Below are 16,591 nucleotides of genomic sequence, written 5' to 3' on the forward strand. Positions count from 1 at the left end.
TATTTAGGAATTTATTGTTTCATGTGATTCAGCTGGTGAAATAAAAGACTTAAGGTTTGAGACTCCTCTAATCCCTAAGGCTGCAACTTCTAGTAGTGAAGCTTAAGACTGTTTTGATCTCTGTTGAGTAACTTCTCTATCTGCAAGGCCACTCACTCACTCAGTCAGCAGCGAGATTAGTGGCTCCACTCACTGTACTGCCTGCTGACTGCACGGAGACTGGAGCAGACCTCCAAGACACTGCAGAGAAACAACATGAGCAACAACACCCAGGTAAGTGTAAGAGATTGATTAATTTTTTTTATTTGATACCTTTCTGAATAGTTGATCCCAGGTGTTCATGTTCATGGTTTAGTGCAGGAATGTGTGCATAACGCTTTGTTTTTATTTAGGAAGGATACCAAATACAACCTTTTTGTTGCTGATTAATTGTCATTTTACATGTTCCTATCTGCAGATCACAATGCGTAAGGGATTTTGTTAACATGCCTAGTTAAAAGATGCCCTTTAAAATCATATTGTGTTTCTGTGAAAAACAAAATTGTTGATCACAAGCAAGTCATTTGTTTTCCCCCTTAATACTGTTTTAAAAAGATATAATATTGCAATAATCAACTAATTTAAGGTTGCACGAGAACAGTTGAGGGAACTTCAGTTTATGTAATTAGATCTGTTCAGAATAAAATCTAAACATACGAACACGGCTTAGCCTCAGAAAACTTTACTGAACTATGCAACAACCTTCTGATCCCTAAAGCTTTACTTCACCTAAAACCTATGGCTTGTTAATGCATGGTAAACCTCAAATGATTGCCCAATTTACCATCAGGTAACACTGTAGTGATGTTCATTGTGTTAGAGCTGTGTTCATTTTATTAATAATGGGAAAATATGTTATAGAAGAATCACCTCACTGATGTATTAAGTCAGAGGACCATAATGTATTCAAATGCATGTCTAATAACAAATTTACCAAATGACGTGCACGTGGCTATTTTCCACAGGTCACTCATAATATAAATAGACCTAAAAAAATCCGTTATTCATCATGACAATTCATTATAGCTACATAACGATGATAATAGTGTACACTTTAATAATCCTGTAAGGGGAAATTGTTTTTTTTTACTCCGTTATACAGTATATTCACGCCCATATACACACATAAACAAACAGGGCACATGCACACAACACAAATGCATTATGTATAAAAGGATGTCAAAACAAGGGGGGGGCCTGCCCCACAGGAGTGTTATTCAGTATGTTTGGGGTCAAGGAGGGGAAATGGCACCACTCCAGCTACCAGTCGCCACTCCGTACTTGATCCATAAACAGCAGTCCCAACTGGAGCTCATTAGGAAACATGCTCCGCTAAGTGGTTTATGTATAAAGAATTCCGTCTAATGTATGTGGACATTGGAACTTTACATTGCTCCAAATACAGTATTGTTTTTAACCTGGGTCAAAAAAATAACAAAGCTGATGTTGCAAGCAAAGACAAAGGTAACATTGTCTATTGTCTATTAAATTCCATCAACATGCACCTTGCCATGGCACACCTGACATAAGTCTTGGGGCTCTGACAGTTGGAATAAGTCCAGGGATTAATGTGATGTACTAATTTAAAACTGTCGCCCCATGGTGGCTCGGCTCTTATGTAACAGTTCTGGCTTAGTGTGTTTGAAGCCTGTTGCCACAAGGATCAGCGGGGTGTTTGAAAGTTATTAGACCAGTTATGACTCCCACCTGATACTATATATCATCAACAACAGCCAGAAATTCTAATTACTTCTCACTCTCCCTCACTTTGTGACACATCAAATAACAAGTCTAAGTCCACAGCATGCCTAGAAGTCCCAAGAGGCACAGTAGTGGTTTGGGTTTAATGGTAACATCCGTGTGCTAACATGCCCACAGTAACAATGTTGACATGCTGATTTTCAGCAAGTATGTGTACTATGTACACCAACTCAGCTTTGCGTGTAGGTATATAATTAACACAAAGTACACCACAGGCTGATCTGAATGTCATTCATTTTGCTGAGAATTGTAGTCATAAATGAAAGAAATTGACATTTTGGACCTGATGATGGCATATAGAAAAGTCAGGCGATCACCAATGTTTCTTTTTAGATTAAAAATTGTCCTGCAGCACCAGATCTCATGGCACATAGTCCAATAGTTGTTGAGACATTTTTACTAAAAACAACATGGTGAAGTTAGAGGTAAAGTTGGGGGTTCATTACTTAGGATGCATTGTCTGGGAACCATATAAATATAGCGCCAACCCAACTGGATCTTACAAGAAGACATGCTGGTTTTGCTAGATGAAAAATCAGTGGCTCACTAAAGTAATTAGGCTTCATCCTCTGGGGACCATGACCATGAGTTTCATGGCAATCCATCCCATAGTTGAGAGATTTCGGTCTGGACCAAAGTAGGCTAAAAATGCATTATAGTTTGACAGTTCATTCTCAGTACAAGCTTCCAAGCACTGTATGCCTTTAATTTGTCTTTCTTTTTAATCAAAATTATATGAATATTGATAGGTAGAGCTTAATCTTCCACTTATCTCGGACAGGAGGAAGAGGTGCTGAAGCAGATTGAGATGGAGGTGCGAATGCAGGAGGGAGCCAGTAAACTACTGGCAGCTTGTTCCAGGAGAGAGCAGGCCCTGGAGGCCTCCAGGAGCCTGCTAACTTGCAATGCCCGCATTCTGGCCTTGCTCAGCAAACTACAGAGGATGAGGAAAGCTCAAATCCTACAAAAAGTGGGATGCAGGTCAGATGGAGTGCAAGGATATATTTTATGTATGGGTAAATAGACAGATAATCTATTATATAAAAGAATGTATTGCAGAGCGGAGCACTGTTTGTTGACGTTGCCATGCCTCCTACTCACAACTAGAGGTCAGACAAGTTTACTTTTTTAATCCCTGGAGTCCCTTAATTCCAAAACAAACATTAGATGTGTGGGTTTACCTGATTTGTATTTTCAGTTGTTCAGTTTGGTTAGTATTGTGTTAAAGATGTAGTAAGTGTTCCTGTGCATACTGTACTGGACAGCATATATGGTGTATGTATGGATAGTTGGATAGATGAACTATCTCTTTCACTGCAGGCCATCTGAAGATTTTGTGCCATGTGTGGGAAAAGTATCCCTTTCAGGCAAGTTTTAACAAAATATCTTGTTACAGATTCAAAACAATTCTTGAACCTGGCTTTTATAATTCTAATTTTATATTATGTACTCTGTAGACCTGCGAATCCCACTGATGTGGAAAGACTCGGAGTACTTCAAAAACAAAGGAGGTAAATCAGGATGTTGTGATCAAGGGGACCTGTTGCACTAATGTGAATGGATGAAGTTTGATTGCATGAAAACCTTGTTGACCTCACTACAATACCTAGTCATTTAGCCATATATCAGTTCATAAAAGTGCACTGGAAATAACTGAAATGATTGGCCACCGTCTCTGGTATCAGACTTACATGAGTGCATATCATTACATGAGATAAATGCGTGTCAGCACCTTTAGAATCAATTGTGGTTTTCACTCTCATTCTTGTACTTGCAGATCTACAGCGCTGTGCTGTTTTCTGCCTGCTTCACTGTGGTACAGAGATCCATGACACTGATCTGGTGATGGTAGACAGGACTTTAACTGACATCTGTTTTGAAGACACTATTATATTGTAAGTCACACAGTTTTGACAGTTTTTTTGAGGTTCAGTTCTTGTCTAATCCCACTTTAAAGACATTTCATTTGTCCTCTTTTAAATGTGTATAAGCAGCAGCGAGGTAGGCCCCGGGTTTCAGCTTCGTGTTGAGCTGTACAGCAGTTGTACGGTTGAGGATTTCTCTCCGGGGTCTCTAGGACCCAGAAAAGCAAGCCGTCTGGGGGGCTCAGTCGGATGCTCCTCTGGGAAAAAGATCCGCGCTGCGTTTGAGTCTGCAGCTGTTTGTGGATCCAGTGGAGGAAATGTGGAACCTGGAAGTGTGTCCCCACCTTTATCCCCTGACCGGTCTACACTGTGAGGATGATAATTCTCCCTCAAACACACACACACACACACACACACACACACACACACACACACACACACACACACACACACACATACAATGGAAATGTTTTATAACATGTTGATTTTGCCCAATGCTTTCTCCTTGAAGGGGACCTAAGTATAACCTGCTGGCACACACAACACTGAGAATAGAACACGTCCAGGACGGTTTCAAGACACATGATTTGTCGCTGGCAGCAACAGGTGAGTTACAAATCCTCTTTCTTCTTCCCACTCCTATCTCTTTTGTTTTTTTGTCCTCTTCTCATCTTCTCCTGAAATTGAATCCCTAATCTCTTTGATTTACAGAGGATAATCCATTCTGGTTGCCTCTATACGGTAACATGTGCTGCCGACTAGTTGCTCAGCCGCTGTGCATGATTCAGCCAATGATAAGTGGCCAACTCAAGGTTAAGGTGACTTGATTTTCATATATTATCCTGCCTTGTTATTCCTTTATTATGATATCACATTACCATTCAATGTATCATATTATTCCCTGTTCTCATTCAGCTCGGAGAGGACCTTAATTGCTGGGAAAATGTCTACGGAGTCCTCAGGGAGCAAAGCCTCCTTTGCTATAAGAATCAAGAATATCTGGAGTCTGAGGAAAAGCCATTACTTGCAATCCCCATCAAAAAGGTTGGTTTTAAACAAGCAAAGTCTTAGGAATGAATAGATGGATTCATTTCTGATTTTTTTGGTTTATTGATTACAATAACATGCCAAGGCTTACAGAGTGCACTTGTAAATGAATGAAAACAAAAAATCTAAATAGAAATCAAATGCAAACCCAAGGGTACAGTAAATGAATGAAAACATATTTGGAAAGAAAACTTGCTCTAATGGTGAGCATTTGAAGATTAGAATATTTTGTTCAGGGGGTGGATGGACTCAGACGTAGAATATGCTCTCTAATTTTAAAATGTCAGTAAATCCTAAAAAGAAACAGTATTATAACCTAGCAGTATAACCTCTATACAAAAATTGTACTACAGATATCACTACTTTCATTCTTTTTATATGAATATATTCATATATTTTGATATTATTGCTACAAATCTAAGGTACCTAAACGTCCCTCCTTCCATTACAAATATCTAACCACTATAGTAAGAAGTTACTTTTGAGAGTAAGATTTTAAATCAAGAAGATTCAAAAAAGCATCTAAAGTACAACACATTGTTATGTATTTAACCAGTTCTCAACCTTTTTGGCTTGTAAATGTAAATGTAAATGTGCTGTATTTATATAGGGCTTTTCTAGTCTTAACGACTACTCAAAGGGCTTTTACATCATACAGGATACATTCACCAATCACCCACATTCATACACTGTGGCCGAGGCTGCCGTACAAGGTGCCACCTGCTCATCAGATAAACACTCACACACATTCATACTCCAATGCACAGCACTGGGGGCAACTTGGGGTTCAGTGTCTTGCCCAAAGACACTTTGATATGGGACTGCAGGGCCAAGGGATCAAACCACCAACCGTCCGATTGGCAGGCAACCGCTCTACCACTGAGCCACAGCCGCTTGTGTCACTATATGAAAAAGGCAGCATCTACTCTGTGCCTCTTGTCACATATTTCAGTAGTTTATTAGCAGTGATTTTTCCTCTTTAGTCACCCAAATGTGCTGTTTAAATAACTGTTAAAGACTCAAAGAGTTAAAATAATCTAATATTTTACAAAAACATTATTCTTTCTTGCCGCATTAATCTTGTTACAGTGACCCAGGTTTATCTTGTGACCTTTTGGAGAGGGTTGAGAACCATTGGATTAACTATTGATGTACGACGTAGTTGGTAGTCTGTACCACAGGGCCATATTCAAATGTATTCCCACAGAAGGATGTTTTTTCAGCAGCATGTTTACCATGGTCTTCTGTCAACTGCAGTTAAACCTGTTGGATTATTTTATCAAAAGACTGAACAAATAGATGTGAAAATGATTATGAGTGTTTCTTTTCCCCATCAGCATACCCTTGTCTGTGTGTCAGAGAGAGATCCTGTCCATCAACACAGTATATCTATCAGCACACAATATCAAGGAGAGGAACTAACCTTTACGCTAACCACGCACACACCTGAAGACACGCAGCGCTGGACCCAGGCTATCTGGCAGCATGTCTATAACATGGGTGAGGCCTGGATGAAAACACAAAATTCCCAGATGTGTGTAACAATAGCTACATGCAACATGCATGAATTTAGGCCATGGGCCAAAGAAGCAGTTTTGTTGTATAATGGCAGAACCAACACCCTTATAATTATGGAGAGCACTCCGAGTTTATTCTTCTCCCAAGGTTGCATAATCAATAAATGTGTTATGATTATTGTTATTATTTATTATAGGAACAATTTAATTGAATATTGTTCTGCCGAAGAAGATTCAGACCTTCTGGAAATCAAAATACACACCCAATGGTCCAGTACAGTAGGCCGGCACTGTCAAAAAGTATTCTAAGAGCTAAAGATTCAAATTGCGCTTCACAGCATTGACTCAAACTCCGCTAAGTTTGTATACCTGAAAATGGTAAGAGGAGATGTTCATTAGGCTTTGTGTATGTAGGACAGATAATACAGTTGCTGATACCTGCAAGACAGGATTCTTTCATGTTTGTGGCAGCAGTGAAATATGCATGTCATTTTACGGATAGTGTGTCACAAGTAAAATATTTGTCTGGTGTCTGACTGAGCTCATGCGATGTTTACTGGTCTGCAGTATCTGTCAACTTTATCTTAAGAGCATATTTTCTACGTAATAAAATGCAATATAATTAGCTTTACGTAGAAATAATAATTAAAAAAGTGGACGAACGGACTTTAATATGATTTGATAGGACTCTTGAAATGTAGTCAGTCTATGATTACAGCTTCACTGTTGCTCTCCAAAGACAATTTTCTCTAATCTATGTTCCTTTGCTCCAAAGATGAGTATTTCAGCTCTTATGGAATTGTTTAGTCTTTGTTTAAATGCAAAAAGTTGCATTTAAAAAAAAAGTGAATTTTTTTGAATCTATTTTTCATAGATTTTTTTGGGGCTTTCCTGCCTTCAATGGACAGGACAGCTTGGTGAGAAGGGGAGAGAGAGAAGGGGGGGTTGCCATGTAGGAAATCGTCACAGGACGGACTCGAGCCCTGGATCTCTGCGTTGAGGCGTAAACCTCTATGTATATGTGCGCATTTTACATATTTAAGCAGTTTCTATAAAAAAAAAATGCTATAGTAAGTCACTTTTGAAAAAAAATAAAGACAAGCAGCAAATTACTACCTCATAAGATAACAGACAAAAACAACATATAAATTTACTTTTACAATAATAATAATAATAATAATAATATGATATAGTTAATTAATCTTAAAAGGGAAATTACAATGTTTTCACTCTGTTATTATACATATTACACACAGGCCTGAGTTACACACAATTCATTACCTATACATGCACTAATGGAGAGATGTCAGTGTGAGGGGGCTGCAGCTGTCAAGGGGTTAGGTGCCTTGCTCAAGAGCACCTTGGCAGTGCCCATCCAAGTGAACTGGCCCGTCTGCAGTCCGTATGGGAACTTGAACCAATGACCCTCCGGTTCTTAACCCAACTCCCTACAGACTGAGCTACTGCCACCTCAAGAGTAGTGTTACATTTTTTGGGGGCCAAAGGCTAAGCGGAAGCCATAAACAAAACACTGATATATTATCATCATCTTTTAAGTTAAGATGGAGAACCTGTAGCCAGCATACAGTTGTGTATTCACACCCAATTATCAGGCTCTTTAGCTGCTAAATGCTCCACAATGTTCACCAGTTGGTCACTAGCTTCTTCTGGCTGCCATTTAGTGCTGGACAAGTTGCGTTCGGTTTAACAACTTGTTTGCTGAAAACAGCTGCCTGCTGCTGCCCAAAAGGTGCCAAAGCGGTGAGATTCATCCAAAAGCGTGAATATGTTGGTCGTATAAAACAATAAGCTGAAAGATGTTCAAACTGCAAAATTGGGTAAAAATTGTGTGGGATCATCTTTGCAACCAACATCTTTTACATGCAAGTCTTGGGATCCATTTTAAATATAAAAATGTATTCTAACGGCTTTAATTAAAAAGACCAAACCCTTTCTCCCCATAATAATTGAAATTCAATACACATATTGTATTATAACTATCCCATAATTACTATATAATCATTTTTCCACATTGTGAAACACACTGTATGTCATGTGTGTTAGGTACTAGGTAGTAGCAGAATAAAAAGTTACACAGAAAATAGATTTTATCTTACCAAATGATCAAAACCAATACATATTTTTCAAATTAGAGGAGAGTAGGCAAACGCATGCTCTAGATCCTTTTTATAGGAAGAACATTCCAATGTCATGACCAATACAAAAAACCCTGTTCTACATTGGTGTCCGATGTGTCTGTGTTGTTAAATACTCAAATATGATTGAGTTAGTCAGCCTTATGAATCAAAAGGATTAGTAGGTGAATAGTTTTTATTGCACACACTCGTTTACAAAAATAAACTAAAAACTAATAAATGACAGCTGTGAGACTGCTATTTGATCTATGTCTGAAGTTTATAATAGGGCGTAGGAACTTTGTCAAGTGTTTATATGTACAAATTACACTCACAAAACTTGACAGGTGTTGTGAGTCAAAATAAACGCTGAGTTGTAAGATGGGTTTGGTCCAATCAAGGGTGCGAGAAGTTTGGAAGTTGAAAGTAGGAAAGACACCATGGCCAACCCACTTTACACGTGTGTAGCTGGCATGGAACTGAAGGCGGAGTTTGAAGAGGAGTATGGTCCGAGCAAGAACGCCAAAAGTAAGAAGTTTGACGTGGAGAAATGGTTATTAAGTTAGTGGGTAGCCTAGCTTTGCATCAGGAAACCAGGTGTGTCTCTGATTTGACTACTGTGTACCTTGGGGCTATTGTTGTAGCCTATTTATGCCTTAGTGCATTTCTAAGAATTAAGATATGAAATAAATCTTCTTTACTAAGCCAGTGTTTGCACGGAGCAATTGCAATATTTGCTTGCTTGCTGTACAGATAGAACAGGCTTGAGAATGTGTTATCACAGAAATGTTGTGTGTGAACAAGTAAATGTGTAATGTATGCCACGCCTGGTGTTAAGAAGGGTGGAATGTTTGGCAGCAGTCTTTTGTTCCTAAATCTTGATCCTTTCACTCATCAGTTAATCTCCTGCAAATATCACTTTTCTTGTATGACGGCGAGTATATTCCCCATTACAATTCTCCTTAATTTGAATGGATTCTCAATTAAAGGGGATATTTCTGTTGTGTGTAGGGGCTTTGGTTTGTCATTATACTTGACAATCTTAAGATGACTTGTTGATTTTTACAGCTGCCTGCTTGCAGCATAGTTCAGAACTCCGTTAGGTATGAGGCTGCGGGGTCGCAAATTTGACTCCATGACACCAGTGCTGCGCAAAAACAAAGTTATTCCAACGATTACACTGTAAAGAACCCAATAAATGATGTTTACCAAGTAGACATGGAACATCATAGCATGTCTAGATATGTCTGGTATGTGGTACAACACTTATGACAGTGTTTATTGGCACAGATTCTCAGGATGACATGAGCATTGTGTGTGATATTGAGATGCATTATAATGATTCTCCCAGCTTGTCAAATGTTGTGTACAAGATAAGTGTTTTCCAGAGGTTGAAAATTTGCTTGTGGTTGTGGGTGGCTCAGGATGTGATGGAGTGATGGCTGGGTTCAGTAATGAACTAATCAAACAATTAAATAAACATATTTTAGAAAGAAATAACTTTACATATCGAAGAAACCAGACCTGAAGATAATACAGATGAAGTGTGATGTAAACTGTCAATCAAATCTGTTTGGTTTTTGGGTGCAGGGGTAGCTCGGCTGGTAGAGCATACGCCCATAAACAAAGGCTCAGTCCTCACCGCAGCCTGTTCGGTTCCAACCTTCAGCCCTTTGCTGCAAATCATTTCCTCTCTGCCTCCCCTTTCATGTCTAAGATGCCCTTTCAAATAAAGACCTACAAAAATGCAAAATTAAAAACCATCTTTAAAATCTGGTTGCTTTGAATGCCTGGGGAGCTCACCTGGTAGAACGCGCGCCCATGTCTAGAGGTGCTGTCTGGATACAGGTGCCCGTTCTACCCACTGAGCTACCCGGGCGCCCATTACTGTTGTATTTGTTGCAGGCCAGTGGAAGCAGTGTTGTGATCATCTCATGAAGATAGAAATGCCAAGCTCCAGGAAAGCCATTCCAGTGAAGCAGGGATCGTTATACCATGAAATAGGTATTGTAACACAAGCTGAGAAAAACATTGCTTCCTCTCACTGATCTCAATCAACAGAAGCCTTTACGGACCAAACCAGTGGTTTGGCTGGTCGCCTAAATCAAAGCACATCATTTTGTACAAAAAATGGTTCTGCATGTAATTTCTGCAATGGCCCTTGATTTGTTTTTATGCATTACTGTACATATTAAAATCTACTGGCAGACTCTTGAATCTTGCTAATGGTTTGGTAATCAAACAAGTCTGTTTTTATTTGTGTTAAAATAAAAATTCAGTGAAACAGCATAACTGATTTATGTGGCCACTTGGGAGCAGCATCAACAACCTGGAAGCATGATATTTCATCACCTTTTAAGTTACAGTATACAGTATTGTTAGCAAACAGTTGCAGAGTTACACCTCCAGCAGATACTGTTCTACATTTGCATATTTTTGGAGTCGTGTTTGTGTCCACCTGAAAAATGTATGTCCAATATTGTCATTACGTTTTAGCTCTGTTTTGCTCAGCACTAACGCCTGAAGGAAATATCCAGTTAAATTTTATTTATAGTATCAGATCATAACAAGAGTTATCTCAAGGCACTTTACAGATAGAGTAGTTCTAGACCACACTCTATTATTTACAAAGACCCAACAATTTCCCACAAGCAAGCATTTGATTCAACAGTGGCAAGGAATAACTTCCTTTTAGGTAGAAACCTCGGACAGACCCAGACTCTTTGTGGGTGGCACTGTCGCTGCTGGTTTGGACACACTGATAAAGATATAGAGAAATATGTCTGTCTCTTTAGCTGCTAAATGTTCCACTATGTTCACCAAGTAGTGTTAATGTGGATTTCTAGAGGTTATTTACTCAAATTAGTTGCATGCTTCTGCCAAAGATTATGCTGATAACCAAAACAGTTTGTTTAATTCATGAAATACATACGCTCCTTAGAGCTGGGGGGGGATGCAGAATTGACTGATATTTCTTTGTGGGCCCGTCCCCCACTGCGATTGACTGCACAACTCAAGCAAGTCTCAGGAGTCTGCTACAGTAATTGACTTCCATGCCATGTGGAATTTAAAGGAAGCTAATGCATTTTGCATTGAACAGCAGGAAAAGTCTGAAAAATGTGATAGGATATGAAGTTAAGGAGCTAAAACTTGCAAACATACATACCCATGGATGGATGAGATTGTCATGGCAAACATGCACTTGTACATGTCTCTTCATGCAGGCTTTCTGACAATATAACAAGGCTGTCTCTTCATCTGCAGGGATTTGGCCAGACCTAAAAGTACACAAACAGGTTTGAGTAAATAGCACAATCCAACAGAGATACAATTTATGCTTAACAATGACGTGGGAGTCAGATACTGTCAAAGTTAACAACACAATTAATTTTAACACCTGCCGACATCTGTAATAGCAACCCAAGGGAACAAGTATGTCACACCAAAAATGTGGGTGTGTTTACATGACAAAATCTTTGTTTTTCATTCCAATCAGGAAGACTTTGTTAGACAAAACTCTAATAAAGAAGAGAAAATAAGATAACGTAGTCAAGGAAATAAGAATCCCTCTGGGAAATTCCCGCTAAGCAACCACAAAAATGTTTCCAGTCACAAAGAGATAAAATATCTGGTATAGAGTTTGAGATCTTTTCAAATGGAATGATAAAGTTACTCATCTTACAGACTTAAAAAAAATAATATATATCTCTTCTTTTTCAGTAACGCCCTCCTCTCCTGGAGAGGGTCTTGTGGTTCCTGATTTATCCGTTGAGATCCGCACTTTGCTCTCTTCCTACTACAAGGAAAGGTAGGCTTTTTTGCCACAGCAGACACTCCCTCCGCATAAACATTCCAAATCCTCACCTTATGCTCACCATGACACGCTTGTTTGTTGTGACCGTACATTTCATTCCATGCAAACAGGAAGAGGTCTGACTGTAATGGCACATGCTACGCAGTTTGAAGCATAAAAATAACCACTCAACTGACGAGCAACAAAATGTCTGCATTGGAAACTCCCTTGACAAAAAGACTTGAGAGGGAAAAAAAGCGTATTCCTGCCTATATTTTTCAATGCATATTTTTCTGTCAACATTTCAATGGACAACATATGTCAGCAAAGGCAACATTATATTTAAGAGAGGAATTTTTAGTCATATCTGACAGTTTCTTGAGATTTCAGATCTTTAAATATTTCACTTTGCCTGCTGTTATCAACCAAACCATTCCAAACCATTCCACCATATAGGCCGTTTATTCCTACCCTTCAATACAACCCACAGTAGTGTTTCATAAATTAGCGCCCCTAGCAATGGCATGTAAATATGACCTAAAACCAGTCTTGTATAAAGTACTTGAAAGCAATACTTGGGAAGAAATGCAAGTATCTCACCAGAAAATGACTTTGGTAGAAGTTTAGAATTAGCTTTTAGAATGTTACTTGAGTAAAAGTTTTAAAGTACCTTATTTATACTTAAGTACAGATATTTCCTGTACTTAACCATCAAAAGTAATTTTCTGACATGCTTGAGTATTAGAAGTACAAGTAGCAAAAAAAACTTTTATTATGAACTTTATTATGGCTTCTTTGTAGTAAAGCATATTACTCAGGGTTTCCACACAAATTTCCCCTGATTCTATTTTGTAGTAACAAGTAACGAATATGCATAGCTGAAATGTAGTGAAAGTGCTTTTTTGTTCTTGCCATTTGTCTGCTGTGTTCAGAATTTCCTACATTCAGGAAGTGTCTTTTTTAAGAGTGTATGCAATAAAAGGGGAGTTCATATATATCTCAGTGCTTGAATTTGTTTGATTGAAAACCAGGTGTAACAATATTAAAATTGTTATTATATGTTGAGGAAGTGAAGCATCGTGATATAGAATTCATTTGAATCGTTGACAAGATAATTAAAATCGAATGAAATTGTGGAACCAGTGAAGATTCACATCCTTAAAACTTACCTCCTTACTCAGAATTTGTCTCTGTTATACTTTCTGCATTGCACCCGTCATAATTGCTACGGCAGCTTAGAGGAAAGTGCAGCAGAACGATGAAATGTAACTAGAAAATGCATTTCCTGCAGAAAATGCGTTTGAATGCTGAATAGCTAAATTACTAAAGCTAAACTAAATGAATAGCGTAAATCAGTAAGAAGAAGTAGAAGTAGTGAGAATAGTTGAAAAAGTAGGAATGGTTTTAATTAAGTTGAATAACACCACTAATGTGTGTAAAAACATAAAATACTAAAGCTAAACTGGATTGCTGTTTAATATGTGTAAGAAGACGGTGAAGTTGTAAGAAATGTGGAAAAGTGATAATTGTTCTAATTAATATGAATGTCTTTAAAAAGTTGAATAATTGCCATAGATTATGAAAATTGTAGGTGTCGTGGTGGTTCAATTATAAAGTAAGGAACACTTACAAATGGCGTGAGAAACATACATCGATGAAAATGCAGAAATATGGATTGCACTGCACTGCTGAAAAACTTAGATGAAAAGAGAAACAGAAAGAGAGAGAAAAAGAAGAAAAGAGTTTACGAGAGAGAGAGGAAGAAAAGACAGATAATATATAATGATTTTCCTGTCTGGTTAAAAGTGCTGTTTCATCCTATAAATATTATAACCACATCTGTTTATGATACACACTGAGAACCAGTATGGAAGATCCCTTTTAAAGAAGCCTTACTAATTACTGAAACAGCATCCCCACTAAGTATGGGTCATTATTGCTGATTGTACAAATGACTTATAGGTTTGTTTTTTGGGGTAGGACAGTCTTGCAATTATGGTCTTAGTTTTATTAAATACAAGTAATAAGAATGGCTCGTTGAAATTACGTTAACTACCTCAATTACTGTAGGAGGCTTATTCGTCATATTATGGAGCTCTGGAGTGATTCAGCCGTTATAATTTGTAATCCCATACAGTTTTTCTAGTTTGGTCAGTTTGTTCACTATTATAGAATCCCATCATTGACATGCACCTGCTCAGGTCAGCAGTGACTTAACACGGGACGTCACGGCTAAGCATGATAAACTCCTCTTTGACTCACAATAATGGTCCTCTTATACAGTGTGGGCTATGTCATCAAACACTGACTCCTTTCAGGACAATTTGACTTCTTAGAACCGCAAACACCCAAAGTTACTAGTTTAAGTTTGCACATAATGCACCTGGGTGTCAAATGTCACATGTATTGTTCGTTAGAGAGATGGTTTGTGTACAGAGAAAGGCCAAAGATTGGTCAAAAGATGTCCTGGAGAACAGGTTGTGCTGGAGATGTTGATAGTTGATGTATTTGAAGTAGCAAAGCCAAGATGATGACAGAAATTTCACAATGCTGGCTTTGTGTAACTTTGAATGCTTCATGTGTGTTTCCAGCAGTCTGGAGTCCTGTATTCTAACACAACCATATTATATGCAGCGGTTAGACAGCAGTTACTTTCTGGTTAGGTGCCCTGTTGTAGTTTTCCTGTAAAGAATGGCAGATGAGCTGATTTTTCTAAATATTTTACAGATTAGTATCAAGCATTTGATATCTTACAACTCATTTTCTTAGACAATTTACAAGCAGCCACATGACTATTTCATTTCAAATGAAGCCAAGAAAATAAAGAAGAAACCTTATTAGTATTTGTCACATGCAATTGTGTAGTACAATGTAGTGAAATTCAATATCTGCATCTAACCCATTCTTAGCATTAGGAAAATAGTCGTATAAAAATGATGTATGACCTAGGCACTGTATTAAAACAAATGTGAATTACATTTCCACCTGTCTGGAGGTGAATGCAGCAGTATAAGGATGTCCTTGGTACAGTAACATATATTGTATTGTGCTTGTTCTATTAAGTAAATGGATCACATCCTCATACCAACCCTTCCCCAGATCAGAAATTGGATACCTCACAGCCTGAGTTGTGGTTTTAACAGATACATTTATAATTAGGTTCAACTGTCAGGAAGATGTGATGTTCTGGTTTTACAGACTAGAATGCTAATTGGGGTGTGTTTGTGTGTCACATACAAAAAATATGTACCCGCCTTGCAGTTAATTTGACACAGACAACTAGACAATGAAAAAGATTGGAATTTTTAAAGTAATGATTATTTGATGCTATTTAACAACACTGGCATCCCTTTTTGTAGCAAGGTAATTCATTTCCTTGAGAAAGTTCAGGATTTTTTACATTGTACTACAGTTTTCTTTGTTTCTCTTTTGTGCAGTTATTGATGACGCTGCCACAGTCGCACTGGAGGAGTGAGAAACTGTTCTTATTTTATTCGTTTGTGGTTACCATGCCTGGTCAAGGAAACAGACATGGACATGATGAATGGTGCTATTTCAAAATGTTACCCAACCAGCAGTATTAGTAACAAAAAAGGAGTGCAATGTGACGAGTGTGAGTCTGAAATATCTACTCCAAACAGACTGTACATTTTAAATGCTGTACCATTGCTTGTCCAGCAATATTGTACATTTTGTGCATGTAAAGAGAGACCAGTACAAATACCAAATTATTCTGTTTATCACTTCCAGTACAATAGATTGATGTGATGATTCACTGAATTCGCCCAATGTTTTGAAGACGTTTGCAGCGACGAATGGAAGACTATTCTACTACTAATGTGTTGCTCATTTGAGTTTCAAGTGTTATAATAAAGCCATACAGAAGACATCAACTTGCTTTCTCTCTCACTTTGATTGATGGGGCATTTTTTACAGGCAAACACTAGACAACAAAGGAATACTAGAATGATTGTGGTTAAAGGTTTGGGATGTAGTAAAGCATGCCGTATTTAAAAAAAGAAAATTAGGATCAATTCAACTGTTGTTTTCTTGATGGACATGCTTTTATACTAAAACCACAAAAGCAGTTTGGTCTGTGTGCACCTCTCTGCTGAGTCATGGAACAAATAGTCTCTGAGCACAACCTTCTTTGAGTTGACAGTCCCCTTCACCAGTGGGTTAATGCCAGCATAATAGACGATGACTGTCTAATGGCCACATTCCAACTTGATACAGTGTATACAACCTCCTGGACACACAGCAGTGGTGGAATGTAACTATGTTCATTGACTCAAGTTATGTAGTTAAGTACAAATGTGAGGTACTTTCTACTTCTACATCACTACATTTCAGAGAGATATATTGTACTTGTTACTCCATTACATTGATCTGAGAGCTTAAGTTGCCATTTACTTTACAAATTAAGATTTTGTC

At 38.1% G+C, this 16,591-nt stretch overlaps 1 protein-coding gene across 5 annotated transcripts; it reads left to right on the plus strand.

Annotated features, from left to right (window-relative positions):
- The first annotated feature begins 98 nt into the window (after positions 1–98).
- On the plus strand, positions 99–16,050 carry LOC117959604 (rhotekin-like). 5 transcript variants are annotated; one of them, XM_034896844.1, is made up of 13 exons: positions 99–273; positions 2,582–2,781; positions 3,121–3,167; positions 3,258–3,311; positions 3,578–3,695; positions 3,792–4,034; positions 4,177–4,271; positions 4,377–4,483; positions 4,581–4,709; positions 6,050–6,212; positions 10,270–10,368; positions 12,085–12,172; positions 15,595–16,050. In XM_034896844.1, the coding sequence occupies exons 1-13, from the start codon at positions 256–258 to the stop codon at positions 15,599–15,601; spliced, it is 1,368 nt and encodes a 455-aa protein (XP_034752735.1). In that variant the 5' UTR covers positions 99–255; the 3' UTR covers positions 15,602–16,050. The 5 variants fall into 5 exon arrangements, with proteins under 5 accessions (XP_034752735.1, XP_034752736.1, XP_034752737.1 ...); XM_034896845.1 differs by having other exon boundaries at positions 3,795–4,034; XM_034896842.1 differs by having other exon boundaries at positions 133–279.
- Positions 16,051–16,591: the final 541 nt, after the last annotated feature.

The sequence above is a fragment of the Etheostoma cragini genome, chromosome 16, assembly GCF_013103735.1.
Source record: "Etheostoma cragini isolate CJK2018 chromosome 16, CSU_Ecrag_1.0, whole genome shotgun sequence".
NCBI classification, from domain to species: Eukaryota; Metazoa; Chordata; class Actinopteri; order Perciformes; family Percidae; genus Etheostoma; species Etheostoma cragini.

Coding starts and splice junctions, on each gene's coding strand:
- LOC117959604 (XM_034896842.1), top strand. CDS start 256: ATGAGCAACAACACCCAGGTAAGT. Junction 2,782..3,120: donor CTACAAAAAGTGGGATGCAG/GTCAGATGGAGT, acceptor CTTTCACTGCAG/GCCATCTGAAGATTTTGTGC. Junction 4,272..4,376: donor TTTGTCGCTGGCAGCAACAG/GTGAGTTACAAA, acceptor TTTGATTTACAG/AGGATAATCCATTCTGGTTG.